This window comes from Betta splendens, chromosome 19 (genome assembly GCF_900634795.4).
Source record: "Betta splendens chromosome 19, fBetSpl5.4, whole genome shotgun sequence".
In the NCBI taxonomy this organism is placed as follows: domain Eukaryota; kingdom Metazoa; phylum Chordata; class Actinopteri; order Anabantiformes; family Osphronemidae; genus Betta; species Betta splendens.
The window spans coordinates 9,602,075-9,627,801 of NC_040898.2; the positions used below are offsets into that span (position 1 = coordinate 9,602,075).

The 25,727-nt window shown below is 51.2% G+C and overlaps 6 protein-coding genes across 9 annotated transcripts; 4 read left to right on the forward strand and 2 right to left on the reverse strand.

Annotated features, from left to right (window-relative positions):
- Positions 1–424: 424 nt before the first annotated feature.
- LOC114845590 (putative protein MSS51 homolog, mitochondrial) lies at positions 425–5,373 on the forward strand. Of its 3 annotated transcripts, none has more exons than XM_055504566.1 (8): positions 425–623; positions 753–887; positions 1,006–1,170; positions 1,252–1,401; positions 2,345–2,469; positions 2,559–3,122; positions 4,227–4,320; positions 4,638–5,373. In XM_055504566.1, exons 2-8 carry the CDS (start codon positions 829–831, stop codon positions 4,843–4,845), a joined length of 1,365 nt encoding a protein of 454 aa, XP_055360541.1. In that variant the 5' UTR covers positions 425–623; positions 753–828; the 3' UTR covers positions 4,846–5,373. The 3 variants fall into 3 exon arrangements, with proteins under 3 accessions (XP_055360541.1, XP_055360542.1, XP_028989594.1); XM_055504567.1 differs by having other exon boundaries at positions 428–623; positions 753–856; XM_029133761.3 differs by lacking the exon at positions 753–887 and having other exon boundaries at positions 431–623.
- A 111-nt stretch (positions 5,374–5,484) lies between these two features.
- LOC114845591 (putative protein MSS51 homolog, mitochondrial) lies at positions 5,485–7,538 on the forward strand. 2 transcript variants are annotated; one of them, XM_029133763.3, is made up of 6 exons: positions 5,485–5,692; positions 5,919–6,068; positions 6,137–6,261; positions 6,334–6,897; positions 6,976–7,069; positions 7,149–7,538. In XM_029133763.3, exons 1-6 carry the CDS (start codon positions 5,499–5,501, stop codon positions 7,351–7,353), a joined length of 1,332 nt encoding a protein of 443 aa, XP_028989596.2. In that variant the 5' UTR covers positions 5,485–5,498; the 3' UTR covers positions 7,354–7,538. The 2 variants fall into 2 exon arrangements, with proteins under 2 accessions (XP_028989596.2, XP_028989597.1); XM_029133764.3 differs by having other exon boundaries at positions 5,524–5,688.
- Positions 7,539–7,597: 59 nt separating this feature from the next.
- Positions 7,598–8,805, reverse strand: LOC114845592 (myeloid-associated differentiation marker-like protein 2). The gene has a single exon (XM_029133765.3). The coding sequence runs from the start codon at positions 8,457–8,459 to the stop codon at positions 7,617–7,619; it is 843 nt and encodes a 280-aa protein (XP_028989598.1). The 5' UTR covers positions 8,460–8,805; the 3' UTR covers positions 7,598–7,616.
- Positions 8,806–8,850: 45 nt separating this feature from the next.
- On the reverse strand, positions 8,851–10,712 carry LOC114845490 (myeloid-associated differentiation marker-like protein 2). The gene is given in 2 exon segments (XM_041068489.2): positions 8,851–9,376; positions 9,379–10,712. Coding segments are annotated over 2 exon segments (984 nt in total). The 5' UTR covers positions 10,214–10,712; the 3' UTR covers positions 8,851–9,227.
- Positions 10,713–10,730: 18 nt separating this feature from the next.
- On the forward strand, positions 10,731–15,499 carry cog7 (component of oligomeric golgi complex 7). The gene is made up of 17 exons (XM_029133563.3): positions 10,731–11,201; positions 11,290–11,438; positions 11,590–11,706; positions 11,823–11,991; positions 12,081–12,163; positions 12,243–12,365; positions 12,469–12,667; positions 12,769–12,896; positions 13,127–13,281; positions 13,405–13,521; positions 13,593–13,658; positions 13,776–13,962; positions 14,034–14,174; positions 14,272–14,355; positions 14,441–14,555; positions 14,735–14,878; positions 14,990–15,499. The coding sequence occupies exons 1-17, from the start codon at positions 11,036–11,038 to the stop codon at positions 15,154–15,156; spliced, it is 2,310 nt and encodes a 769-aa protein (XP_028989396.1). The 5' UTR covers positions 10,731–11,035; the 3' UTR covers positions 15,157–15,499.
- Positions 15,500–15,836: 337 nt separating this feature from the next.
- On the forward strand, positions 15,837–25,342 carry LOC114845481 (ubiquitin carboxyl-terminal hydrolase 31-like). Its single transcript, XM_029133537.3, has 16 exons — positions 15,837–17,542; positions 18,869–19,006; positions 19,094–19,182; positions 19,257–19,349; positions 19,601–19,736; positions 19,811–19,961; positions 20,039–20,219; positions 20,294–20,405; positions 20,663–20,757; positions 21,113–21,190; positions 21,269–21,398; positions 21,478–21,597; positions 21,679–21,904; positions 21,986–22,144; positions 22,231–22,383; positions 22,463–25,342. Exons 1-16 carry the CDS (start codon positions 17,006–17,008, stop codon positions 23,965–23,967), a joined length of 3,903 nt encoding a protein of 1,300 aa, XP_028989370.1. The 5' UTR covers positions 15,837–17,005; the 3' UTR covers positions 23,968–25,342.
- Positions 25,343–25,727: the final 385 nt, after the last annotated feature.

The following is a 25,727-nucleotide window of genomic DNA, read 5'->3' on the forward strand; positions in this document are numbered from 1 at the left end:
TGCCGGGATAAAAATGAGTTTTTCCGTTCAGACTCGATGAACAACAGAAGGAAGTCAATGCACGTGTGAGGTGAAAGGAGCCTGATGACAGGATAACGTCTTTACACTTTCACAGACACTTGTTAGCTTTGCTCACTGATGCGCTTTGATGTGTTTGTCATCGCTGATTCCTCTGCTCCTCGTCTCCTCCCGTGTGATGCCTCTCCCTCCTCTCATCTCTGGACTCTCTAATGGCACTAACAGAGTGTTGTCGCTGGGCATCTGCCCGGACAGTGGCTCTGGTTTCTCCATCGCACATATTTGCCTCCACCTCTCCTCGTTTACTCACCCCCACCCTCCTCCTTCTAAAAATGTACCTCTTCCTTCTTCCTCCCACTCCTCTCCCCTTTGTCTCCCCCTTCCTCCAAGGCAAACCATGTCCCCACCCTCTGACCACCCTTAAATGCAGGGAGGACTCCTCAGTCCCCTGCCAGCGCCCACCGTCCTCCCTGTTTATGTTTTAAAAACGCCATCGGGGACAGAGAGGTGGTGACGTTCACCGTAAGGAGCCGTCAGTCCCTTTTTTTTATTGGAGGAAAACTCTTAATCATCTAGGGACGCACTCTGCTTTTCCTGACCCAAAGGTAAGACCGCCGTTCTATTTCTACTCCAGAAGAGCAAAACCTGCCCTCTCAAATGCAGAGATTTAAGGGAACCAACGGGGGAGGATGACTCAACTCAAGAGCAGCCCTTTTTCATGCTTTTTCATGCAGCCCCCGTTTGTCTGAGACTCGGCTGATTCTCCTGACATGAGTTCTTGGCTGAACATCCACAGAGAGTCCGTCCAGTATGTGCATGGGTATATTTAAAAGCAGAGGCAAGCAGAAGCTGATAGACCACCACCTACAGTAAAAATACATCCTCCCCTCTCCTTATAGATATTGATGAGGAATGTAAGGCTGGAGATCTGTATAAGTACATGTATGTGTAACTGTCTTAATCCCTCCTCTCATTCTGTCTTCTCAGTCACAACATGGCATCTTCCATCCCAGCGCTCCCCCAGTCCTACTCTCCACGGACTGATAGCGTCTTCTCTGACCTGTCTGGGTTTTTTTCTATGGACTCCAACGTGCCTGGACTCTCTAAAATGATTCTCAACAAGCTCAACATGAAGGATTACAGCGAATACAGGTAGGAACCCCCAGGCACCGGACCCATTTGCTCACATCTCCCCATCTCCACTACGTCATGTACGGATGCGGCTTTAAACAGGGCCGCCGTGGAGGGGAAGAGCAGAGGGCTCGCGTTCCGCAACTACAAGGAGATGTTCCAGAAGATGGAGGACACCTTTAAGTTCTGCACCGGCTGCAGCAAACTGCCGGAGCATCTCGGCGAGGGCGAGAGCCTGAGGCGCTGCGTGAAGTGAGTGCAAAGCTGCAACTCCCGGCGGCGAAACGATGCTCTCGCTGCAGCACGCGGGTTATTCACACAGACTTACAGTAATGACAATGAGAATATTTATACGCGCCTGAAACCGACACCATTCGCTGGTCTTTGTGCCCATCACCCGGTCGGGACATTGTTGCCCCGTAGCTGTCGCATGCAAAGCCTCACCAGCTGCTGTTGTATCAGCAACAGAATGACGGGCCGCCGAGGTGCAGACAGCTCCACAGAGGTGGACCACGGCCAGTGGCAAATATAGCAAAGTCCCCTGACTGTGACTCTCCGGTTTATTAACGCGGCTCATGTCGCAGCGCCGCATTCTGGAGCCAACGCCTTTAAGCGGCCCAGTGCTTTTACTGCGTTTTTTTATTGTTTTTCTCCCTCACTCCCTGAAATTCCCAGCTGCCACCGCTCCTCTCGCCCCCGGAGCGGAGAGATAAAATCGCGACCTCAAGACATCTGACGACTGCGCTGTCAGTCAAACGCTGCCCGAGTCCGAACGAGCGCCGCGGACGCGCCTGCTGCGATCGAGGGCCCTCTTTCGGGGATCAGCGAGGCCGCGGCGGCTCAGAAATGATTTCATGTGAGCGCAGGCTGCAAATGACTGAAGGGGGAAAATAATAATATGAAGGTTTCCCGACGCAACACCTGTCGGAGGCTGTCAGGCCTCTGATCCAACACATTACTTCACCATCTAAACGGTGCCCCGTTGCAGACGCCCGCGTGCATCACATACACAGAGATCAAATAGTCAAATCTGCCTGGTATCGTAGCGCTTGATGCCAGTTGTCACCTAAAACCCACCTAAAAGCTATTTGAGTGGGAGAAGGTCACGCTGCTGTAAGCTGCTATTTTTATAGTGATTTGCTCCATAAGAGATAAATGTACACTTGCTAACATGCTTCTGTATTGATCTCTCCAGGTGCCTGAACGTGTACTATTGCACCAAAGACTGTCAGAGAAAAGACTGGCCTCAGCATAAGAAGGTCTGCAAGACGCTGCGTCTGGTGGCCATCGACAGACTGGTGGAGTGGCTGATGTTCACTGGTGAGAAGCGGGAACTTCACATGCGTTCCTCAGCCTCCGATTGGCTGCGGTTCAGGCACGTTGTGATTCTGTATGAACGCTGCACACAGGAGACCTCCCGTTCGCCACGGAGAAGTGGACCCGGTCTGCTGCCGAGGTGAGGAGCTGGGACGACTGGGTCCCCATGCAGGGGGACCTCACGCCGCGGCTGGACGCCATTTTGTCCGGCCCCAGCTCAACGGCCCTCTGGAGGAACGTCAGCAGGCCTCGACCCGACGCCGCCGACCTGCGGCGGTCCCTGTGGCGGGTCCAGAGCGAGTTCCTGTCCCGCGTCCTGACGGTTGGGACGGCGGTGCAGCACTTTGGCCTGGACCCGCGCGCTAAGCCGCTGACTATTCACGTAGCAGGCGCGTCCCACAGTGAGACCATGGGCGCCAGGGCGAGTGACTACGACGAGCTGAACCGCATGTTCCCGGGACACGAGGGGGTGGAGGTCGTCATGGTGGGACCGGAGGTGGTGGACGGCCCCGTGATGAGACCCCCCCTCAGGGCGCTGGGCCCCAGACAGAGGGTCTACATCAGCGCCCACAAGGCCCTCTACCATCAGTTCTGGGAGGATGTGGTGGAGAAGGAGGAGGCGGCCCGGCCGGATCTGGTGGTTGGATTTCACCCAGGTATGGACTGAATGAACCTCACAGCCATAAATAGATTTCAGCCTCAGTGCTCATCCTCGTGTCTCATAGTTACATCATCCAGGCAACAAAGCGAGAAGGAGACCTGCACCTCACTCGATCTGCTCCAGTCATTAGTGCTCGGCCTTCATTGGGAATTTGGGTGATTTATGGGAGCAGCTGGGACAGAGTTCGGCCTCTGAGTCTCACTGCACCCCCCCTGGTTCCTCACTGCATGCTGCATCCACGCACTAAATCACTTAAGCAACACAAACTCCGTCCTGTTCCGCACTTTCACCCAGGCAGAAACGAACGCATCACCCGCCAAGCGCTCCAATTGAATTAGTTCCCCAAGAAGCTGGGACCCCCCCCCCGACTCGAGTGTGCCCATAACCTCGGGCTCAGCTATCGCCGCAGGCTCCGCTGAAGCTAAATATACAGGAATCATTCATCCTGCGAGTAAAACTGACAAACGACGCTAGCGAGGGAGGAGGGCGAGTGAGGACGCCGCCACGCGACCCGCGGGCGACCCGCCGGAACCCGGGGCGCCAGCTGCAGCTTTAGCCTCCAGATTCTGACAGATACCAGGCAATTACTGCAGCCATTAGCAGCGGAGAGAGTCTTAGCGCTGTGCTGAATGTTTTATGTGTGAGCGGCGTAACCTCAGGGACACCGACACCGTGGCACTCATCGTGAACGACTGCATAACGTGGGCTCCACAGTTCTCCACTGGAGCTGGAATAAAATGTTATTTCCCTTTCGTCCACTTGATTATATCTCCTGGTCTGACTCCGTCTATATTGTGCGACTATTGCGCACAGGGAAACCTGGTTTTGACTGAATGGGTTTACTCATATGGCCCGAACCTCAGCAGGAAGCTGTCCCCCACACTACATTAAGAAACATAGAGTCAGGTGCAAATGGAAAGTTATTAACTATTATGCAGCATCTACTGTACAGTATGTGAACCAGACCCAGTCAGACTCATCTCTGGAGCTAGACTTGCATCATACAGGATTCTGCCGACAAGGCGGAAGTCCAGGTTCAGAGCTCAGGTTCTGCTGCTGTTGTTGGGGTGCTTTTTTTAATTGAATGCCTCGGCCACAGGCTTCCACGCTAACCAGGGTCTGCTCCAGGGTTGGCTGCCCACCCTCCTGCTGCTCAGAGACTACAACATCCCTTCCTTCTTCACCATGTACAGGTGAGTGCGGCTGAAAGGCGAGATAACGACGTTCCCTGCCCTCTCAGCGACTGTGCCGCGTCTACGCAGCAGCCTCTCATTAACGCTCCTGTGAACCATCTGCCGCCCCGGTCGCTTTCACGAGCAGATGTTCTAACTGATGAGTCGATCGCACGTCCAACTGACTCCCGTTTTTAATGTTTTTAATGCACGTGACCCAGAACGCTCCACGCTCCGTCCCGGCGGGTGGGATTCACGCGAAGGCCCCGTTGAGCAGACAACAACACGCCGTCTGCTCCTAAACGTGCTGCACTCACGCCGTGTCCTTGTCCCCACAGCGAGCAGGAGCTGAAGCGCTCGCTGCAGATCCTGCAGGAGCTGGAGATGCGCGTCAGGGACAGCGGGTCCAACCCGTTCGCCTCACAGAAACCGGAGCAGGTCCAGTCGTGTCCCAACAAACCCCCCGTCTACTGCAACTCTCACTATGTCTGCTTCCAGGGACTGCTGCCACGAGAAGACTTTGAGGAGCCGGACGTGGACAATTGAGGGATTTAAATGGAGAATACCGGGCTCAGGATTGGCCTGTTGTGTTGTGACCTGTCCACTGTGGACCTTACGCTGTCACATGACAGAGAGCGGGGTTATTCAAAAAAGCACAGTAGCACCTTGAGCTGCGATATTGTAGTTTAATGAGACGTATCAAAGGAGCCGCTCGACGCTCATTTTGTGGGATGAGCACCTGAGGGCGCCGGCGGGGCACAAAGGCCCCCGCTCCGGCGCCGGCGCCCCGAGGTGACACGGTCGCTGCATATCAAGGGTCACGCGCGCTCATAATGAGAGAAATGATTTGAGTCATCATCGGGCTGTTGGCTGTAATTTGCCCCGCAGCTACAGGCCTCTTTTCAAATCTCACAATAGCAGCATGAAATGGGATAATCTGCATGATAATGTAACACCTGAATCAAATGAAACTGAATAATGAAACGGTGCTGCACATCTTGAACCAAATTAAATTTGTGAGCGGTGTGCTCCTCTGTACATAAATACATTAAAGTTGTATTCTGTGCGTCCACACATTTTGTCCACACTTCATCACTTTGGCAAGAAATATAGGTAGAGGTTCTCAGACAGTGTGATGCTGACCTCTAGTGGAAGGAGTGGGAAGCTCAGGGACACGGTTCAGCGCTGCAACTACATGAATGGCCTTTCACGCAGTCAGGAATAGTCTGGAGGTGTCAGACCCTTCCAGAAGGCGAAGCACAGCTGCTATAAGAGGCAGACACCCCCCCCCACACACACACACACACACAGGCCTCTCAGATCACAAACCAGAGCAGCAGCGGCGGCAGAGACGGCGCAGCCTCGTTCACAAATGGCAGAAACCGAGCGGTGAGTAGGTTTCACCCACTTCCTTCTTGATCAGAGAATGTTTGTGTCTTTACATTTTTAATGTGACTTTAGAAAGTCTCGTACACGCGATCCCTCAACTCTCGTCCTCTAGTAGCAGCTGGTTCAGTCTATGAATAGATGCAGGCTTCAGTAGAGTGGAGTCATCGCACAACTAACCCACTTTACTGTATTATACGTGTGCTAATTGTTGGTTGTCCGCCGTCTTGCAGGACTCTTCCGGACCCTGAAGGGAAACCGATGAGCATCCGCTCTCAAAAAGACATGTTTGAGAAGCTGGAGGAATCCTTCCGACTCTGCGCACGCTGCGAGAAGCGGCCCCATCAGCTGTCGACCCCGCAGGGCCTGAAGCGCTGCGCTAGGTGAGAACCGGCCGCGGCGTCGGCGCTTCATCCGCCTCACGTCTCACGCGTCCCCCTTCGCCGCGCAGGTGCTTGCACGTGTATTACTGCTGCAAAGACTGCCAGAAGCAGGACTGGGCCAAGCACAAGAGGATGTGCCCGCAGCTGCGTCTGGCTGCCGTCGACAGAGTCGTGGAGTGGCTCGTGTTTAAAGGTAAAATCGAGTGGACGCGCGGAGAGTTGCTGGGCTTGTGTTGAGCTACCATGATTCTTCTGCTGCCTTCAGGAGACCTTCCCTTCCCCACAGAAAGCTGGTCCAGGCCTCAGTCCGAGGTTAAAGGCTGGGACGACTGGCTCTCCATGCAGGGGGATCTCACGCCTCGACTCAGGCCCATCGTAGAAGGAGCAAACATGGCAGAGCTGTGGGCCAACGCTGGCAGGCCTCGGCCCGACGACGAAGACCTGAGGCAGTCTCTGTGGAGGGTCTGCAGTGAGTTCCTCTCCAGGCCCCTGACTGTCGCCTGGGGGATGAGGCTGTTTGGACTGGACCCTCGCTCCAAACCCCTCACCGTTCACCTCGTGGGGGCCGGTCAGAGCGAGACCCTGGCAGCCAGACTCACGGACTACGACGAGCTGAACAAGATGTTTCCCGGACACGAGGGCGTGGAGGTCGTCATGGTGGGACCCGAGGTGGTGGACGGCCCCGTCGTGAGGCCTCCGCTCCGGGCGCTTGGCCCCAAGCAGAGGGTCTACATCAGCGCCTATAAAGGCCTCTACCACCAGTTCTGGGAGGATGTGGTGGAGAAGGAGGAGGCGGCCCGGCCAGATCTGGTGGTTGGATTCCATCCTGGTGAGAGCAGCTTCCACTCTGCTCACTGTTATTTAAAAGCAAATGATGTGGATGATGTTTGATTGGTTCTGGGTCCAGGGTTCGATGCCAGTCAGGGCTTGGACCAGGGTTGGCTTCCCACACTCCTTCTCCTCAGAGATTACGAGATTCCTTCGCTTTTCACTACTTTCAGGTGAGTTCTCGGCAGGAACACAATTGGGACACGCACTACTGCTTATGTTGGCCTCTGACGCTGGTCCTCACGTCCACAGCGAGGCCGAGATGACCTACTCGCTGCAGATCCTGTTGGAGCTGGAGATGGACATGAAGGGAAGTGGCGCCAACCCCTTTGCCTCGCTGAAGCCAGAAGTGGTCGGCTCGAGCCCCAACAGCCCTCCTGTGTACAGCAGCTCGCACTACTTCAGTTTTCAGGGTCTATTGGAGACCGTGGAGTTTGAGGAGCCTGAGGAGTCGTGATGCGTCGCCAAAACACTTTTATTTGGACAATGAAGCACATTTTTAAAGCCAGTATTTGCCATTGTAAAGCTACTGTGTGATGTTTTGAATTCACTATCTCAGTTTTATGGCAGAGTTGTGACATTTGCATGAACTGTTTAACTGAGTTGTTTTACTTCAGAGACTATAAAACATTTATAGCAATAGTCAAATGTTTATTGACTTCAAGCCCATAATTAAAACCTTCAAAGTACAAGCAAAATATGGGAAAAACTCATTATATTTCAATGAGATCTGAAGGATAAAGCCAGATCAATAATATAAAGGACCAGGTTGACAGCGGCTCCAATGGTGACAGTGTTAACGTCAGCGTAGCGACACTTCTCACATATATAAGGATCGTACTTCTTGCGTTTGTAACCAAAAACCACCCACAGAATCACAGCGAGCAGGTGCAGCAGCACCGCCACAACGTTGAACACGCGCTCCACCACATCAAGTCCAAACGAGAGCAGGCTCTGCAGCAGCTTGAGCAGATTCAGCACCTCCACGACCACGGTGACCACCAGGCAAACGGCAAACGCCACGGCGCTGCAGATCATCCCGGCCGGACGAAAGGCCCAGTTGCCGTTGACGAAGTGGTCGGCGGCAGCGGTGAGGACGACGGAGGCGACGAAGGCCTCGGCCGTGCGGAGGCTCCCCCTCAGGCTGCACAGGTACCCGCTCGGACCTGCCGCTCTGCCCCTCACTGAGTCAAACAGGAAGACAAGCGTGGCCACCAGCGAGAAGATGAAGCACAGGATGCTGTCGACGCAGGAGAGGCACACGAAGACGGCGGCGAAGACGGCGGTGGCCGAGGCGACGGCGGCGGCGCACAGCGCGGTCAGGCCGCAGGTCAGGTCGGCCCAGTCGGGGAGACAGGCGGCCAGGAGGACGTGCCACAGCCGGGCCTCCATCACGGCCGCCGCCAGCGGCACGGCCACGCAGAGGACCCACACGAACTCGCACCACACGCCCCACGGGCTCAGCATCCTGCCCCGGAACACCACCACGGCCAGCGCCAGGGCGCTGAAGAGGACCTCCAGGAGGCGCAGGACGCCCTGGCACCCTTTGAACGGCCCACACATGGTGTTCGGTTTCAGAAAGCGGATCTTGAGTTGGAAAAGTCACATCCACGTCCTTGTAGCGTCATCACCGTCGCAAAGTGAAGCGTTGCTCGTTGCTGCTTCATCTTATACCGAAGTAAGGTCATATGACACACACATCACTTGTATTCAAATTTCTATGTAGATGGTTCTGACACTAACCCCGGCTCTAACTCTGCAAACTGGAGGTTTTAGAAGGATAGTTAATAGTAGAGAAAGGGCTTTATTTTAGATAACTGTTTAAATAAATGTCATATCTGAACTTTCTTTTCCTGTGTAGTCAATAAAACTACTAAAATTCATCACTAAAACCGTCCCAAATTAGAGCAATTGATTCCCTTTGGTGTCTTGAGCTTAATCTGTGTTTGAGACTGACAGAGGACAGGAAACGCGGATGTGTCCAAATGCACACTTTTATGCACAATCATCTCAAATATAATGCAAATGACTGCAAATTCCATAATACTTGTTATTTTTGAGAGCGCAAACTGGATAAATGTATAATTTAATGTTAATTATACACATATCCAACCATACGGTGAAATCAATAACAATATGAAACAGAATACTAATGCAAAATTTGGTTTTGACAAAATTATACTTATGTTAAAAGGAAAAATATTAGTTCTGTTCTGTGGCACTGAAAAATGTCACTGGAGAGTTAAAAGCCCTCTGCTCTCTGTTGTTTTTTTATTTAGTACACGTCCAGTCAACATTAAAGTTTAAAGGTTTGGGGATATAATGCGAACGTTATGTGCGTTTGAAGCCACAGATACCGAGCAAAGTAAAAACCAGGTCCAGTGTGAAAAGAATCAGATTCACGTAGGTCATAAATGTGACCATGAACTGAATGGCCCAGATACAGAAGCTGGGGGGACAGTCGCTGGGACGGGGGTTGTTTTAAAGGTAACAGCGGGCCACAGAATGGCAGCAAAGATGTACAGCACAACAGAAACCACCAGGAATATAAATACAAACCTGTCCAGGTTAAAGGGCAAGCACGTCTTCAGCTTTTTGAAGATGTTGGTGGCTATGATTAGAGGGAGAATGGGGAAGGGGATGGCGTACGCTATGATGCAGAGGATCAGAACGGGCTTCTCTCTGTGTCCAGTCAGTGATATGAAAATGATGCAGCTCACAAAGGCCTCCATCACCTTCCAGAATCCAGGCATAGCTGCCAAGTAGCTCCCTTTCTTCTTGTCCATGAACTTGTCCTTCACCACTTCAAGCGTGTAGACAAAACCGGTCAAAAAAGCAAATGCACTCACTATAATGCCATAAATACATTTCAGGCAGACATAGAAGTTGGCGTAGGTAATAGCGACGGACACTGTCATGAGTGTTGAAGACATCGCCATCCCTGTGGTGAAGTCGGACCAGTCCATGCAAAACATATTGAGTATAATGTCGAGCTTGAACATCTCAATGATGGTGATGAAGAGGGTCATGATGGGGCAGAAGGCCCAGGTGAACATGGCGTAGCTCCAGTACGTGTGGCCGCTCCATCCTCTGAAGGCAGCCAGGAGGAAGGTGACCACACACAGGATGATCTGAGCCATGTGCATCCCACCTCGGCCAGAGAGCAGAGTGGAGGGGGTGAACACCGCCTTGGACAGCGTGTCTTTGACGTCGTCAATTATTCCCATCTCCGAACGGTGCTGAGGAACACCCGGGATATGTTCGTAACGTGTGTCCTCCCAGGCAGCTGCTGCGAACTGGGAAGGATGGCGCTGCATGTGTTTTTTCAGCACATAACTGCCTTCCAACCACTTTCCATACAGGCTGATCTAGTTTGCATAATATTCATGGAAAAGACCGAGTATCCTGATAAATGTGTGCTGCAGCAGATATGAATTAACTGAAATGCTTTACTGTGCATGACCCAGAGTATGTCATAACAAGGTCACAACTATACAGGGGTACTTAAAATAATTAAATTATTATTACTGGTGTCCAACCATTGCAGTATTTTCTGTCTGAGAAATAAATTCAAAACAAACATCCTAAACTTGGCTGGAAAAAACGTTTCTGCACGAACCTACTTATTTGTGGCAGTACTGAACTAAACGAAGGTTCTACTCAATATGTTAATTGGCTTATTAACGGTTTATTAAACAAATGTGATATATTTAAATATATAACACACTAATCGTCCAATGGAAACGTTCATTATTAGTCGTAACTTTGTTCAGCAGAACTGTTTCTTGCGCCGCTTGTTTCTGGGGAAGATAAATAGAAAGCACAGAAAGGAAGTTGTTGTCAGCGTCAATTGCACTGCTGGCATTAAAACATTCAGGAATATGTCACTTTTCTTATGTAAAGCGTAAACGTTTCAAAAAACAACTCTGGAGGAAGCCGTCGCATTGTTGGAACTATATTTAGTTGTGATGATCATTTCATTTTCGTGGGCAATTTATTTCATATTCGTGTCGAAGCCGTTGTTTGGGAAGAATTAGCTAACCTAACGTTAGCAACAATGGGGCGATGACACACACCGCAGAAGAAGAGTCGGACTTAACGCGAAGAGCCGCCTGCTAGAGGCGACGTGAAGGGACCAGATGGATTTCTCTAAGTTTCTGGACGATGATTTCGATGTGAAGGACTGGGTGAACGGCGCCTTCAAAGTGGTGCAGAAGGACGCGCCGGGGAAAGCGGACACTCACGCAGCTACACTAGTCATGAAGCTGCAGCTGTTCATCCAGGAAGTCAACAATGCCATTGAAGGTGTGTGGCTCGCGAAGACCAGTGGCCTTCACAGTATAACGTCGCTGTTTGCATCTAAATAATATGTTGTGTGTGTATTTGTGTGTAGAGAGCAGTAACCAGGCTCTGCAGAATATGCCCAGAGTGCTGCGAGATGTGGAGGCTGTGAAACAGGAGGCTTCTTTCCTGAAGGAGCAAATGGTCCTGGTCAAAGAGGATATTAAGAAGTTTGAGCAGGAAACTGTACAGTCAATGCAGGTGTGTGTGAGCTTGTGCAATGCCGTTCCACTGTTGTTACATTAATACTGACTGTATGCACAGGTCACATGTTGCGTTTAAACCACAAATTCATAAGTGTGAAGCTGATGCTGTGTCACTGGGGTCATTTCTTTGTGTTTCTAACCTTCAGGTCCTCGTGGAGATCGATCAAGTGAAGAGCCGCATGCAGCTGGCAGCTGAAGCCTTGCAGGAAGCAGATAAATGGAGCACACTGAGTGCAGATATCGAGGAGACCTTTAAAACACAGGCATGAATACTATAATAACACATTTACATACTGTATAAATGTACTAACTTACTACTATATACTATTGTAAAGCATCATTTTGTAGTCAAAATTTCAAATATTTGTTTATCTTTCAGAATCTTGCTCTGATCTCATCCAAACTGACCAGCATGCAGAACAGCCTGGCCATGCTGGTGGACACACCCGACTACTCTGAAAAGTGTGTCCACCTGGAGGCTCTGAAAAACAGACTTGAGGCCATGGCCAGCCCACAAATAGTAGCAACCTTTAACTCCATGTCTATAGGTAAAAATCCTAAATGTATTCCAGCTTCAATTTCACATTTTACTAGATTGTAGTCCTTAATGCTTCTGTTCGATGTCTTATCTCTGCAGAACAAGCTAAGCTGTTTGTGAAGGTTTTCACAGAGATAGATAGAATGCCCCAGCTTCTTGCCTACTTCTATAAATGTCACAAGGTAAAATAATTATTACATTTTATGTTTGACCCATTTATGGAAGCATGCTATATTTGAACGTCTGTTTTTGCATGTCAAGGGCCAGTTGGTGAGCATGTGGCAGGATCTCTCTCAGAGTGAGCTCACACTAAATCAGCAGCTGTCTGAATTCTACGACACCTTGCTCTCCACTTGGCACTCTCAGCTCCAATGGAGCAGCCAGGTCAGAAATGAATACTTAATTAATATTTGACAGTAACCATACTCTGTTCAGTGTGGACATTTTCGCCATCTTTAAGTGTTCCCGAACTCTTAACCCCCAACAGGTGTTCAGGAACCCCTATGAGGTGGTGACAGTGTTGCTGATCCAGACTCTAGGAGCCATGGTTCCTTCCATCCCTGTGTGCTTGTCTACAGCCATGGAGCGGACCACCCAAGAGCAGCGTCTAGACACCCTGCTGGAGCTCCATCGCACTGTGTCTACTTTTGGACGCAGCCTGGAGGCTGCCATGCTGCCTCACCTAGGTTTGTAAAACCCACACAAAGAAATGTTTTAAAGGCATTTTATCGTACATTTTGTTTATCGTAGAAGTTGTAAGTTCAGTGCATCTCTAATATATGTCCAGGTGAGAATAACCTACTGAAGGTGAATGAGCTGGTCTGCGCCCTGTATGACCCCTATAAATCCTATCAGCTGCAGTATGGAGATTTGGAGGAGGTTCACCTGCTCATCCAGATCAGTGCTGTACCTTTGGTAACAGACCCTTCCCCCCTCCCTCCACACACACACACACACACACACACACACACACACACACACACACACACACACACACACACACACACACACACACACACACACACACACACACACACACACACACACAAACAATGGATATGTTTAAATGTTGTTTGGGCTTTTACTATTATGTTTTTACTCTACTCCACTTTTTTCACACTTTTCATATTGTCTCCACTTTTCAGGAACACGGGGAAGTAATGGACTGTGTGGAAGAGTTGAGCCACTCTGTTGGCAAGATGTTTGGCCTGGCTAGTGCTGCTGTGGAACGCTGTGTCAGACTGACTGACGGACTGGCTGTGTGTGGCCTTCTCAAAGCTCTCAAAGCTCTCTTTACCAAGTAAAGTGCTTTCATTTAAGAATCACATTCCTCAACCAAAGCCAGTATATTAATATTTTCATTTGTCATAATTGACCTATATTGATGTTCTTTAATTAATTTTAAACACTGGGCATCTTTTAGGTATGTGTCGGACTTCTCCATCACACTACAGTCAATCAGGAAGAAGTGTAAACTGGAGGACTCGTCAAGTTCATCTGTTTTCCAGGAGGACTGGACTGCCTTCCAGAACTCAGTTCGGTAAATGTCTTCTACATTTGAAATAATTTCATTATGAGACAATTTTTACACTCTCATATTGGATTTTGCAGGATTATTGCTACATGCGGGGAGCTACTTAGACAGTGTGGAGCCTTTGAGCAGCAGCTGTCAAACAAGTGAGAGAAATGTTTACAACTGTGAAACTAATCAAACTCATAGAATAGCATGCGTACTGCCGACTGCTGCGATTTGAAAGAATTTCACCCATCCTTGTGAATCAATTCCTGCAATAGGATCCTGGGCACTGCAGGTAAATACTTGTCGGACTCATACAGCCCACGCAGCCTGGCAGGCATCCAGGAGGCCGCATCCACAGAGAGGAAGAGTTCCACCAAGAACCCCTGGCAGGAATACAACTACCTTCAGAGAGGAAATGTGGCTGAATACAACAGCATGTTGGAAGTGCTATATTCAATAAAGGTATAGAAACGCAGGATTCTACCGCTTAATGTCAGTCTGCAGCTCTTTGATAAATTGCTCTCCACTCTCAGGAGAAGGGCACAGGCCACTCCAGCCTGTTAGCTGAGCCCAGAACAGCTCTGACCAGACTCAACCAGCAGGCCAACCAGCTGGCCTTCGACTCCGTCTTTCTGCAGATCAAACACCAGCTCTGCCTCGTCTCCAAAATGGAGGTGATTAAGTGTCACTTTTCTAGAGTGTTCAATTTTAACTGACTGCTGAGGAAGGAATTCAGTCGATTAATTCTGATCTTTTCTTGTTTGTGTTCAGAGTAAAGAGGCAACTGGTTTTGAAGACAGCTACACAGAGGACCTGCCCACTTTCAGCTTGTCGCCACAAGAGTACATTACAAATGTTAGTCAGTTTGATGATTGATGGTGTCTGTAATCATTCAGGTACTGCATGATTACAACTACATGCTTTTATCTTTGCCTTATAGATAGGGCAGTTCCTGATGTCTCTGCCACTCCACCTGGAGCCATTTGTGACACAGGAGGACCCAGCACTTGAAATGGCCCTGCATGCTGGAAAGCTGCCTTTTCCTCCTGAACAAGGTTCCTGACCACACTGCTGACTCTTTTCTTAAATCTCTCTTCCATCTTGTACTCAGAGTTTTGTCTTTTTGAGCTTCTTCTATAGCTTTGTAGCATGTCATTGCTTTTCCTCAACATTAAAAGCCATTAAAGCAACAAATGTCCTTATTCCATATGTTTAAAACCTTTCCTCTTTTTAGGTGACGACCTTCCCGAGCTGGACAACACAGCAGATTACTGGCTGGGCTCTATTGCCCGGGCAACCATGCAGACCTACTGTGATGCCATCCTGCTTATCCCTCATCTGAGCGCCCATTCGACTAAACAGCTGGCCACAGACATTGGTACAGTAATTCATAATTTCCTTGTTATAAACAGTGACAGGTAACAAGGAAATTAATTCATGGCTCATGTGTAATCTAATGTGAATTAAAGCTTCTGTCCTCGTTCAACAGACTATCTGAGCAACGTGATGGACGCCCTGGGCCTGCAGCCCTCCCGCACCCTGCAGCACATAGTCACCCTGCTGAGGACCAAACCAGAGGACTACAGACAGACTGCCAAAGTGCTCCCCCGTAGAGTGGCCTCCACCATCGCTGCCATCCGCAGCATCGAATACTAGTTGTTGACAATATGAAAAAGATTATCTTTGTAATGTTTTGGGAATGTTAAGAGATTAAATCAGGGTAGTTCTGACTTTTCATACAGTTATTAATGTTGAAATAAGTGTGACTTTTTATGGGGCGTCACCGGTGTAATGCCTTCTGGTCGAGCCAGGATGTAAACGTGGCCTGACTAAATATTTAGCATTTCTAAGCCACTAAAAGGTTTAAGGGGGGTCCAAAGTCTATGAGGATGCGTGAGAGCCTTTAAAAATCTACATGACTCATATATTTGTTGTTGATTATTTCTCATACCAATAATGTTTGTCTGTATTAATAAATTATATTGCCATAATACCTTTAGAGCTGTTTTCAGTTATTCAAGTAATTTTTAAAATTCAAGGTGCAGATGATCTTTTGTTATGAGAGCTGGAATCTTATTTTTGATCCATTGCACATAGCTTTATACACAGTGGTTCAATGCTAGTGTTTCATTTCACCTTTTTGATGCATTTGCACCCTTAACAACTGAAAATTGGTAAGTCTGACGGTCAGTTATCAGGGGAGGACATGCAGAGACAGAAAGTCCTACAGCTGAAATGTAAAATATTTTAGGTTTAGATTTTATTCTTCTTTGATGTGAGCTCCAGAGTTTAATGCACATCAAAAACAAACATTTATTGTTTACTTGAGTTTTATTTTAATTTTATCCCCATGACATTAAATTGGCAGCTACTAATATAAGTGTCAGATTTTAAAAATAAATCTACATTTAGACAGACGGTACAATGAGACCCACATCCTACTGTATGTTTATGTAATACTTATATTGACTATAAAGACTTAAATGGCTGACGTTTCATATTTCCCTCTAAAAATAAATCGTAGTGTCCGCGTTTTCCTGCTTCTTGCTCCTTCGTCGTTGCTGCCCGACTGGCGCTCGTCGGAGTCCATGCTGTGCCGAGATGGAGCATCATCCAGCATCACATGCCGCTGTACCTGCTCTCCTCCAACATGGACCAGTGTTTGGCCCTGACGTCAGCCGTCACCGCCCTGCCCGCAGTATCCGTGCCCACAGACGACGATGGAGACGGCAGCGGCGGCCTCTCCGCGGATCTCGGCCGCGGCGGGCCACTGAGGCGCGCGGACACGGACGCGGACCGCCGGGGACGTTTCGGATGGGTACACGGACACCGTTTACACCAGGCTCACGACGAGATGCTCCGCGGCAGCGAGGCGCGCGGGAGCGGCGTGCCGCGCCGCTCCGGTGCGGGGCTCCCTCGCCTTGGCACGGCTCCGGCGAGCGCGCTCGCGGCGGACGCGATTTAGGAAAAGGCTGTGCAAACATCACCAGCCCGTCGGAACCGAGCGGCTCCGTGGGTTCAACGACGACGGGTAAAGGACGCCTTTAAACGGGTGGAGCTGCGGTTTCTTTAATAAATGATGAGGAATCCCGCTCGTCACGCTCGCGCGGACAGATTTAGCGTTGACGCGTAGCCGCTCTCGATGCCGCTCGCGGCGTAGCGCCGTGTTTTCGCCGCTGAGCACCGACCCGGGTGATGATGCTTCCCACCGGCGGCTGCAGATGATGGCCGCCGGCCGGTGCGGGACCAGCCCAGGCATCCGTGTAAAGCGCCCCGATCGCGGCTCCCCGCGGACGCCGTTTACGCAATCCGACGCAGTGTCGCAAGTGGGCCGATCCGCCTCGAACCCCGCTGCCCCCGTGTGATATGATCCCCAGAACTGCCCGGCCCGTAGGTTTCTGTGAGATGATGCCCAGGCCCCGTGTGAAGCGGCGGCCGTGAGGCGCCGCGCCGAGCCGCGGCCCCCTCTCTGCAATTAAGAGAATTAAACGCCAGAGAAGCGACCATGTCGAAAGTTGTCAGTAACAAGGAGAAGAAGTCCTTCAGCAAGAAGCTCTTCCGGAGGAGCTCGGTCCGCTCCGTGGGGAGCTTCATGAACAGAGTTCTCCGGACTTTGTCCACGCTGTCTCACTTCGGCACCGACGAGCAGGCGGCCGAGGACGAGACGGACGACGCCTCCCTCGCCGCCGCCACCACCGGCGGCTCGGTCCAGTCGGACGACAGCGACTGCGGCGGGTTCCCGTTCGGCGACAAGGTGCCCGGCGTCACCGGGCTCAAGAACCACGGCAACACCTGCTTCATGAACGCCATCCTGCAGTGCCTGAGCAACACGGAGCTCTTCGCCGAGTACCTGGCGCTGGAGCAGTTCAAGGGGGCCGAGGGCGCCGGCACCAACGACAAGGCCCGGTCCAACGGGGTGCTGCTGGTGCAGAAGAGGGCGAGTCAGCAGCAGGACGCGGGGGAGGTGACGGAGCAGCTGTCCGGCCTGGTTCGGGCGCTCTGGACCTTTGAGTACACGCCTCAGCACAGCAGAGACTTCAAGGTACGTGCAACATCATGTTCATGACGTTGCCAGAAACCCAGGCAACTGGAATCCTCGCGGCCCGAGCTTTTTTGTAAGGTCCGATTCACCTGAGTTTGGAAGCAGGAGCGTCATAGACGTCACGCTTCTTCTCTGTGTTTATCAATGAGGTCACAGTGAGCTGAAGTCAGACTGGAGTGTGTTACAATGGGAGATGAAGCGTCAGAAGCTCCTCTTAATATAAAATGCTTCAATTAAGTAGTTCTGCAGAGTCCGAGTCATCTGTGTTCCACCACAATTAAAAAGGTCCCGTCATCTGAAGAATTATGAGTCAAACTAACATTATCAGATTTCTGGTGCTGACGCCGGCCTGGAATCACTAGTTATTAACGTCATCGCTCGTCCCGTGCCTCTGTTGTTGATGTTGATGCCGTTTATGTCTTCATCATTGCAGCATCAACACAACTCACAGTTGCAGTTTGCTCACAGTTGATGACAAACCGTTTAATCAGAGTTGGACACAAAGTTCTCCGACTGAAGCCCATTTCTTTAAAAGACTCTTTGTGCTCGTCAGCTGATTCTGAAGTCTGTAATAAAACTGTCCCACACACATCAGCTGTTTTTTTTTCCTGCTGTTTCATCATTTCACCTCTCAAACCCCACAGCCTGTCTCGGAAAACTATCTGTCACGGTCACAAAGCGTTGTTTTCTGTCTCATAACCCATTTTTTTTCCTCCTCCAAAAGTTCTCAATGCGGACCTGCGCCTGTAAATGGAGCGCAGCCGTACGACACATTGCTTATTCCTGACAGCGATGCTATTCCTGGCCTTTTTTTTCCTGCCTTGGTTGCCAGCCAGTGTACAAACTGTCTGATTGGATATAGATTATTCTCTTCGGCGTGAGAGGCCTTGAATATGTTTAACCGAGGCAAGAAGCGAAGTGCAACCCGGAGCCACCAGAGGCTGTAATAAAGAAGAATCATGAAGGGATCCTGTCAGTGCATCTGGCAACTATGGCCGTTCATCACTTTTTGGTAGTTTGTTTCTGCTAACACATCACTCCGTTGCTTGGTTTAAAGCTATTCTCCAGTACAATGACAGCCCTCTTGCTAATTGTTCATCCGGGTGTTGCAACCATCGGCTGACGTCGGCCTCTCGCCTCAGAGCTGTGAGCTGCTCCTCACTGGGAGTCAGCTGATGCTTGATGCAGCCTGAAAGCTCCGCCCCCTCACCTCTGTGACCTTGGGGCGACACCGAGGCCCGCGCTGGCGTCGTCTGCGGTTGCTAATGCTAATGCTAATGCTAACGCTGCGGGTATTTGATGGCGCCAAATGTGTGTCCGTTGCAGAACGTGGTGTCGAAGAGCGCCCTTCAGTTCAGGGGGAACTCCCAGCACGACGCCCAGGAGTTCCTCCTCTGGCTGCTGGATCGAGTCCACGAAGACCTGAACCACATCATCCACCCTGAAAGCGGACCTCCGCGGAAGGTGAGCACCATGGGGGCGTTCGGACTCACCCAATCAGCTGCTACGAAGCCACGGGGTCTCAATTACCTGCCTGTCTTGTTTCTCCAGCCTCCAGTAGAAGAAGAGAATCCCCCTGAAGGGTCACCACTACCAGCACCTGGCTCTTTTGTACAGGAGCTGTTTCAGGCACAATACAGGTGAGCCTTTAATTTGTCCAATGCTTCTACTGCGCAGCCTTCATTTTACCAGCAGCTCTGTGTCGTTGGTTTAGGTCCTCCTTGACCTGCCCTCACTGCCAGAAACAGAGCAACACCTTCGATCCTTTCCTCTGCATCTCACTGCCAATCCCAGTACCTCACACACGGTAAGACGACCACACACACACACACACACACACACACACACACACACACACACACACACACACACACACACACACACACACACACACACGAACGCGCACAAACCCAAACGAGACGAGATCTGCTCTGACCCCAGCGTTAAAAATACCCAGAGCTGACAGGAGAAGGCTAAAATTAGGGGATCTATCTTCAAAGCGTCGGTCCCGTCACGGTTATGAAACAGCCAGTCAATTCCAGTTGTTGTGCGTTCCAGGCCGCTGTATGTGACAGTGGTGTACCAAGGGAAGTGCTCTCACTGTATGAGAGTCGGCGTGGCGGTGCCGCTGTCCGGCACCGTGTCCAGGCTGAGGCAAGCTGTGGCCCAAGAGACCAAAATCCCCGCCCAACAGGTGCCAGCCTTTGTCCTCTCAGCCTCACAGCGTGAAGGAGCGCCGCCACTAAGAGTCCTCGCTCTCTCCTTCAGATCGTCCTCACCGAGATGTACTACGACGGCTTCCATCGCTCCTTCTGCGACGACGACGACGACCTCGAGATCATCCAGGAGAGCGACTCCATCTTCGCCTTTGAGACGCCGGAGCTGTTCAGGCCCGAGCAGATCCGATCCAAGCGAGGCGGTACAGCATCCTGTTTGTTCCCCAGACGTGACCCACATGTTACAGAAATGCTCACCGTGCATTATATGTTATTTCAGGAAGCCCGCATGCAAATCTCAACCAGAACAACCTGAAGTACGGCACAGACAACAACAGGATACCGACGCAAATTCAAGAGCCCACGACTCCGCCTCAGAGTCCCAATAAGAACAGTGGGCAGGCAGAGAAGATCGTGCTGCTGGTGTGTAACCGAGCCTGTGCGGGGCAGCAAGGACGCAGGTACTGGACGTCTGTGAGCAGCAGGCCGCAGTTCACTCCCTGCAGCCCATCAAACGCTCTGTCTCCTCCCGCAGGTTTGGGAACCCGTTCATCCTGTACCTGGAGCGCACGGTCACGTGGGACGTGCTTCAGAAAGAGATCCTGGAGAAGATGCGGCATCTTCTGCGCCCGGGAGTCTTTGTGCAGGTACGCGAGCGACGCAGGCATCTTCGCAAATGATTCGAATCTAATCGGATATGTTAAGAGAGAGAAGCACGAGGTCAATAAGCAGCGTAAACATCTCCAGTGAGTTGGAGTAGCTGGTCATAAAAAATGCAGATGGGAATCTGAGCTGATGGATGAAGATGGGTTTATAGAAATGTAAACAATGACTGGACTAATGAAAGCACAGAAATGACATTTACTACTGTACTTTATGACGCCCCATCATTTATGGCGTGCAGGTAGGACCCTTCACTCTGCGCGTGGTGGGAGTCGTGGGAATCACGTATCTCCTGCCTCAGGAGGAGCAGCCGCTCTGCCATCCGTCTGTGGAGAGGTAATACCACCCGCCGCCACCAGGGGGCGCGTGAGCACTTGAATAGGTATTACATAAACCCTGCAGTGGGTCCTGTCCACTTGAAGTTGATTGAAGAGCTGCAGTGTGTAGGCTGACTCTTCAGGGCTATTGATTTGTAATAGCTCGTCTGGTTTTTATAGATTTCTTTAGAGAACAACGCGCTGACCTCTGTTTGAAATGAAGTCAATCAGAAACACAATAGCTACTATAACAGTTTTATTTGAAACAAATACAAAACAAACAACCTTAAACTTGTTTAGAGCATGATTTGATTTATTGTTCCCTTAATAGATGTGATGATATTTCCGTGTGTGTGTGTATTTTGTTCTAACAGAGCATTCAAGTCATGTGGACCTGGGGGACCACCACATGTCAAAATAGTGGTTGAATGGGACAAGGAGACAAAGGACTAGTGAGTGAGCTCCAGACACTTGATTAAGAAGTGAACCGCGCTGACGTCAGTAAGCAATGATCTTTGTTGTACCTGCAGTCTGTTCAAAAGGACTGAGGACGAATACATCCCAGACGCCGAGAGTGTGCGTCAGGCGAAGGAGCAGCACCTGCAGCCTCAGACCTGCTCGCTTGCACAGTGCTTCCAGCTCTACACCAAAGAGGAACAGGTGAGACCGCCGATGCCCAGATGTGAAGAATAATCAGGTAAAGTTTGAGGAGACTTGATTTTGGCCGCATTCATTTCAGCTGGCGCCCGACGACGCCTGGCGATGTCCGCACTGCAAGCAGCTTCAGCAGGGCAGCATCAAGCTCAGCCTCTGGACGCTGCCGGACATCCTCATACTCCACCTGAAGCGCTTCAGACAGGTACCGGCGATCGGGCGGAATGGGGAGATTTCAAAATAGACGAACCGGTTCGAAACGCCGTGAACGCCTCGCGTCTTTCAGGACGGCGATCGGCGGATGAAGATGCAGAACATGGTGAAGTTCCCCCTGACGGGCATGGACATGGCGCCGCATATGGTGAAGAGAAGCCAGAGCAGCTGGAGTCTCCCGTCCCACTGGTCGCCATGGAGACGGCCCTACGGGATGGGCCGCGACCCCGAGGACTACCTCTATGACCTGTACGCCGTGTGTAACCATCATGGCACCATGCAGGGCGGACATTACACAGGTGAGACAATGCTACGGACTTATTCATTCATTCGTATAAAAACATTCCCACAGGATGAAAATTGCACCGTCTTCCTTGTAGCCTACTGTAAGAACTCCATCGACGGGCAGTGGTATTGCTTTGACGACAGCGACGTCCATCCCATAGCGGAGGACGAGGTCTGCAAACAGACCGGTTACATCCTGTTCTACCAGAGGCGCGCCACCGTTCCGTCTTGGTCCGCTAACAGCTCTGTGGGGGGTAATTTGCACTGATACGCCGCCACCTTTGGGTTCTCTGGACAGAATGTCCGACCCTGTTGAGTGACTCTCTGTCTGGACCCGCAGGCTCCACCAGCTCCTCCCTGTGCGAGCACTGGATCAGTCGGTTGATGGGGAGCCGTCCTCCCAGCCAGGCCTCGTCCGGCTCCTCCAGACGCACCTCGCTGGCCTCCCTCTCCGAGTCTGCGGAGTTTGCCGGGGAGCGGAGCGAGGACGACGGTGAGAACAGGCAACTGCTCCCATGATTTCACAGAGACGTATGCGCTTTGATGTTGATGTGTATCTTCGTGTACTCCAGGCCTATCGAGCCGCCCGGCCGTAAGAGGCTTGCAGCGGCAAAACTTCTCCTCCAGATCGTCCATCGCCAGCCCGCTTGTGCTCAGTGAAAATGGCACCAAACCATCCTGGTCCCACTCCGCCAAGCTGCAGCTCCGCTCCAACTCCCCCTCGCGCTTTTCCCTGGAGTCGCATTCCTCCTCCTCGACGCTGGAGCGCATAGGTGAGGTGGTGGATAGCAAGCTGGCGGCCTCCTGCTTTGCTGCTTCACCTAAGCTGTCGGGGGGCAAGTCGGCCCTTGCAGCTTTGGATGGTAATCCGGGCAATAAGAGGCTGATAGAGCAGGTTCACTCCAAGGCTGTGGCCCAGGCGGAACAGAGGAGCTCCATCCAGGTCGGGGATAACAACAATGCGGCCGGTGCTGCCGAGCAAGTCAGTCCCCGACACGGGGCGGCAGCAAAGGAGCTTAAACAAAGGAACGGGCTGACGGACGGCGTCGCTGTCAAAAAGACCTCCGCGAAGGCTGGGCTGGAGAGCGAGAGGAGTCCCAAGAAGCGTCCTGCCACCTCCTCAACGTCGTCCAGCTCTCTGTCTCCTGCCTCTCCAGCTGTGGACAAGTCCCCCTCTCGAGCGCAGACGAAAACTGCTGCGTCGGCATCGAATCCCAAAGACAAAAGCGACGGCCTTGTCAAACCTAGCAAGGCTGGATCCTCAAAAACAGCGACGCCCTCCAAGAAAGGGCCATCCCCGACCCCGGATGTGTTACACCCCGACCCCGCGCAGCAGAGGAAGACTGGCTCCCCGGGTGTACAAAGTGCTCATCCCCAGAGGAAGTCGTCGCCCAGGGTGGGAGGCGAGAGGCGGAGCACGAGCCGCGAATCGTCACGGACGGGCGCGGCGTCGGAGAGGAAGTTGACCCACGGAGGCCCCCCGTCCAGGGCGGGGCCCGCTAGTAGGCTGGAGGCTCGGCCGGGTCGGGCTGCGGAGAACAGGACAGCGGGCCGGAGCTCCAGCAGCAGCTCCTCCATGACCAGCCTGCGCTCCTCCAGTGTGGGCGGTCCCTCCTCCAGCGGGGCCCCGCCCCCGAGGGGCCCTCGACAGAACAGCAAGACGGACGACAAAGGCTTGTCCTTCTTCAAAACGGCCCTGAGGCCCAAAGACACGCGCAAGTCGGCCGACGGTGGGAAAGCGGCGGCGGGGGAGGCGAAAGCCGCCCCGGAGGACGTCGGCGCGGACGCCGCGAAGGAAGGAACAGAGCGGCACGGAGCGAGCAGGAAGAGCCAGGGGGCGGCGCCAGAGGCTCAAAGCGGCGCGAACGCAGCCAAAGACAAGGAGCCTTTGAGGGCGCCCGCCGCCGCTAAACACTCGCTGCTGCCGTCCAGCAGGTCCAGAGCCCCGGGAGGAGACGCAGCCGCCCATGCCTCCGCCGGCGCTAAAGAGCCTTCGAAGAAGGAGCCTGCAAAAAAGACAATGCAGTCCAGAAAGATCCCCATCAGCTCCACACAAACTAGCCAGAGGTCCAAGTGACAACGAAAAAGACCTGATCCCAATCTTTGTAGTGCAGCTCTGCGGTGTTTTTATACCATCGACACCTTTAAAGCACCTGTAGCTTCTCAGTGCCAGCTGCCACACTGGAAACCGTCCACGTTGTTAAATAGTTACCCGGGAATGGAACGGAACGAAGCACTTTGTATGGACTGCATTTTGAGGAGTATTCTACTGTATTGTACATAAGCATGGACTGCACACGTCTTGGAATCATCGCTTCGTTCCGTCTGTAGCGTAGTCGAGAGACGCCCACAGGAGGTGAACATAAATGTGACTTTGTACAAGGAGATGGATGAGGAAGATCTAATGGTGTAAAGAACCTTTTGTTATAAACCCAACATGGACCATTCAGTCACCAAAGGAAGTTTACTGGCAGTTTTTAACATGCTGATGCAGTGCAACACTGAATTATTTCCAAAAATCTTCACGTACAGCTCTCGTTCACTCCTGGGAGCAATATGTCAACAACAAACATCAGTGCCTCAGATAATCATAGTAATCAAGTATTTAATCGAAATTGTATAACTGCAGGTGTTGGTAAATTTATACAGTAACTCAATTTTAATATTTATTAAGCACTGAAAATGACATTTTATGTGAAACACAATGACGCCTATTTAACCTGAACTGCTGTCAAGGATTTTGTCGTGGTACTTGTGCAACGAGCCTTTAAAGAAGACTTTTTGTACAGCCCCAAAACACGGAGAGGCCCGAGGAGAAGCATGTTAGACGTCTGGACCCCCCCCCCCCCCCCCCCCCCCCCTTCGGTTTCACTAACCCGTGACGACCTGTCGCCACCTCCACCTCCAGCCGCTGACGCCAACGCTCTTCAGACTGCCAGACATCACCTCCTAACATTCCTCTCAGATGGACACAGGGTCAATGTAAAAAAAAGCCACCACGCACACAGGCGATGCATTCAAAGACGGGGGGGGGCTGGAGAGCGTCACGGTGCGTTTGAGCGAGCCCACCCTCTGTCTTCACGCGTGACATCACCGCTCGTGCACATCCTTAGCTTGCATAGCAGAGTAGGTACCCACTGGATGCACAGACATCACCGACATCACCGTTCATGACGTACGTGACAGTCGTTGCATGATAAATTGCTTATGCATGCACTTAACTATGCAAGCAGATTCTTGCTAATGCCCACGATGAGTATGTAGAAGTGCTTCTCTTGGATGTGTATATATTTCTAACTGTATATTTTTTCAAATGCCAGCATCAGAGAGCATGTGGAGGCATCCTTTATTAAAGCTTGGTTTGCACATTACTTCAAAGTAATATACATTTTGTATGAATGATAAGTATTGCTCATTCATCCTCAAAGTAAATCAACTCACTTGCAAATGACTGTTTTCTGTAGTTTGTTCATTTGTCAGCAGGTTTTTAACACCAGTGCAGTTTACAACCTGTGGTGATGGAGCTGGTGGTTATTTGAATGTGTGCAATGAGGTTTTACAAAAACGAAAAAAACATTTTCTATCAGAGCTGAGATATTAAAAAATGTAAAGCGCTGAACGTTGGCCCCGGGTGTCGTAAAGAAGCGTCCTAACAGGAGTCCCGTCCAATAGAAATGTTTTACCGGCCGCGGCAGAAATATAAATAAACTGAATGTCTGTCACGTTCAGCGGGGAATGTGCATCACTAACCCAAGCAGCTGGGCCACAAACTCCTCTATAGAGCCTTCAGGCACACGGTGCAGAATTAATCTAAATATTATCTTCAGTGCCTGGTGG

Coding starts and splice junctions, on each gene's coding strand:
- LOC114845590 (XM_055504566.1), top strand. CDS start 829: ATGTGCATGGGTATATTTAAAAGCAGAGGCAAGCAGAAGCTGATAGAC. Junction 2,470..2,558: donor GGAGTGGCTGATGTTCACTG/GTGAGAAGCGGG, acceptor CGCTGCACACAG/GAGACCTCCCGTTCGCCACG. Junction 4,321..4,637: donor TCCTTCTTCACCATGTACAG/GTGAGTGCGGCT, acceptor TTGTCCCCACAG/CGAGCAGGAGCTGAAGCGCT.
- LOC114845591 (XM_029133763.3), top strand. CDS start 5,499: ATGGCCTTTCACGCAGTCAGGAATAGTCTGGAGGTGTCAGACCCTTCC. Junction 5,693..5,918: donor TGGCAGAAACCGAGCGGTGA/GTAGGTTTCACC, acceptor GCCGTCTTGCAG/GACTCTTCCGGACCCTGAAG. Junction 6,898..6,975: donor GGTGGTTGGATTCCATCCTG/GTGAGAGCAGCT, acceptor TTCTGGGTCCAG/GGTTCGATGCCAGTCAGGGC.
- LOC114845592 (XM_029133765.3), bottom strand. CDS start 8,459: ATGTGTGGGCCGTTCAAAGGGTGCCAGGGCGTCCTGCGCCTCCTGGAG.
- cog7 (XM_029133563.3), top strand. CDS start 11,036: ATGGATTTCTCTAAGTTTCTGGACGATGATTTCGATGTGAAGGACTGG. Junction 12,897..13,126: donor AGATCAGTGCTGTACCTTTG/GTAACAGACCCT, acceptor TCCACTTTTCAG/GAACACGGGGAAGTAATGGA. Junction 13,659..13,775: donor GAGCAGCAGCTGTCAAACAA/GTGAGAGAAATG, acceptor TTCCTGCAATAG/GATCCTGGGCACTGCAGGTA.
- LOC114845481 (XM_029133537.3), top strand. CDS start 17,006: ATGTCGAAAGTTGTCAGTAACAAGGAGAAGAAGTCCTTCAGCAAGAAG. Junction 19,737..19,810: donor CCAAAATCCCCGCCCAACAG/GTGCCAGCCTTT, acceptor TCTCTCCTTCAG/ATCGTCCTCACCGAGATGTA. Junction 19,962..20,038: donor GATCCGATCCAAGCGAGGCG/GTACAGCATCCT, acceptor ATGTTATTTCAG/GAAGCCCGCATGCAAATCTC.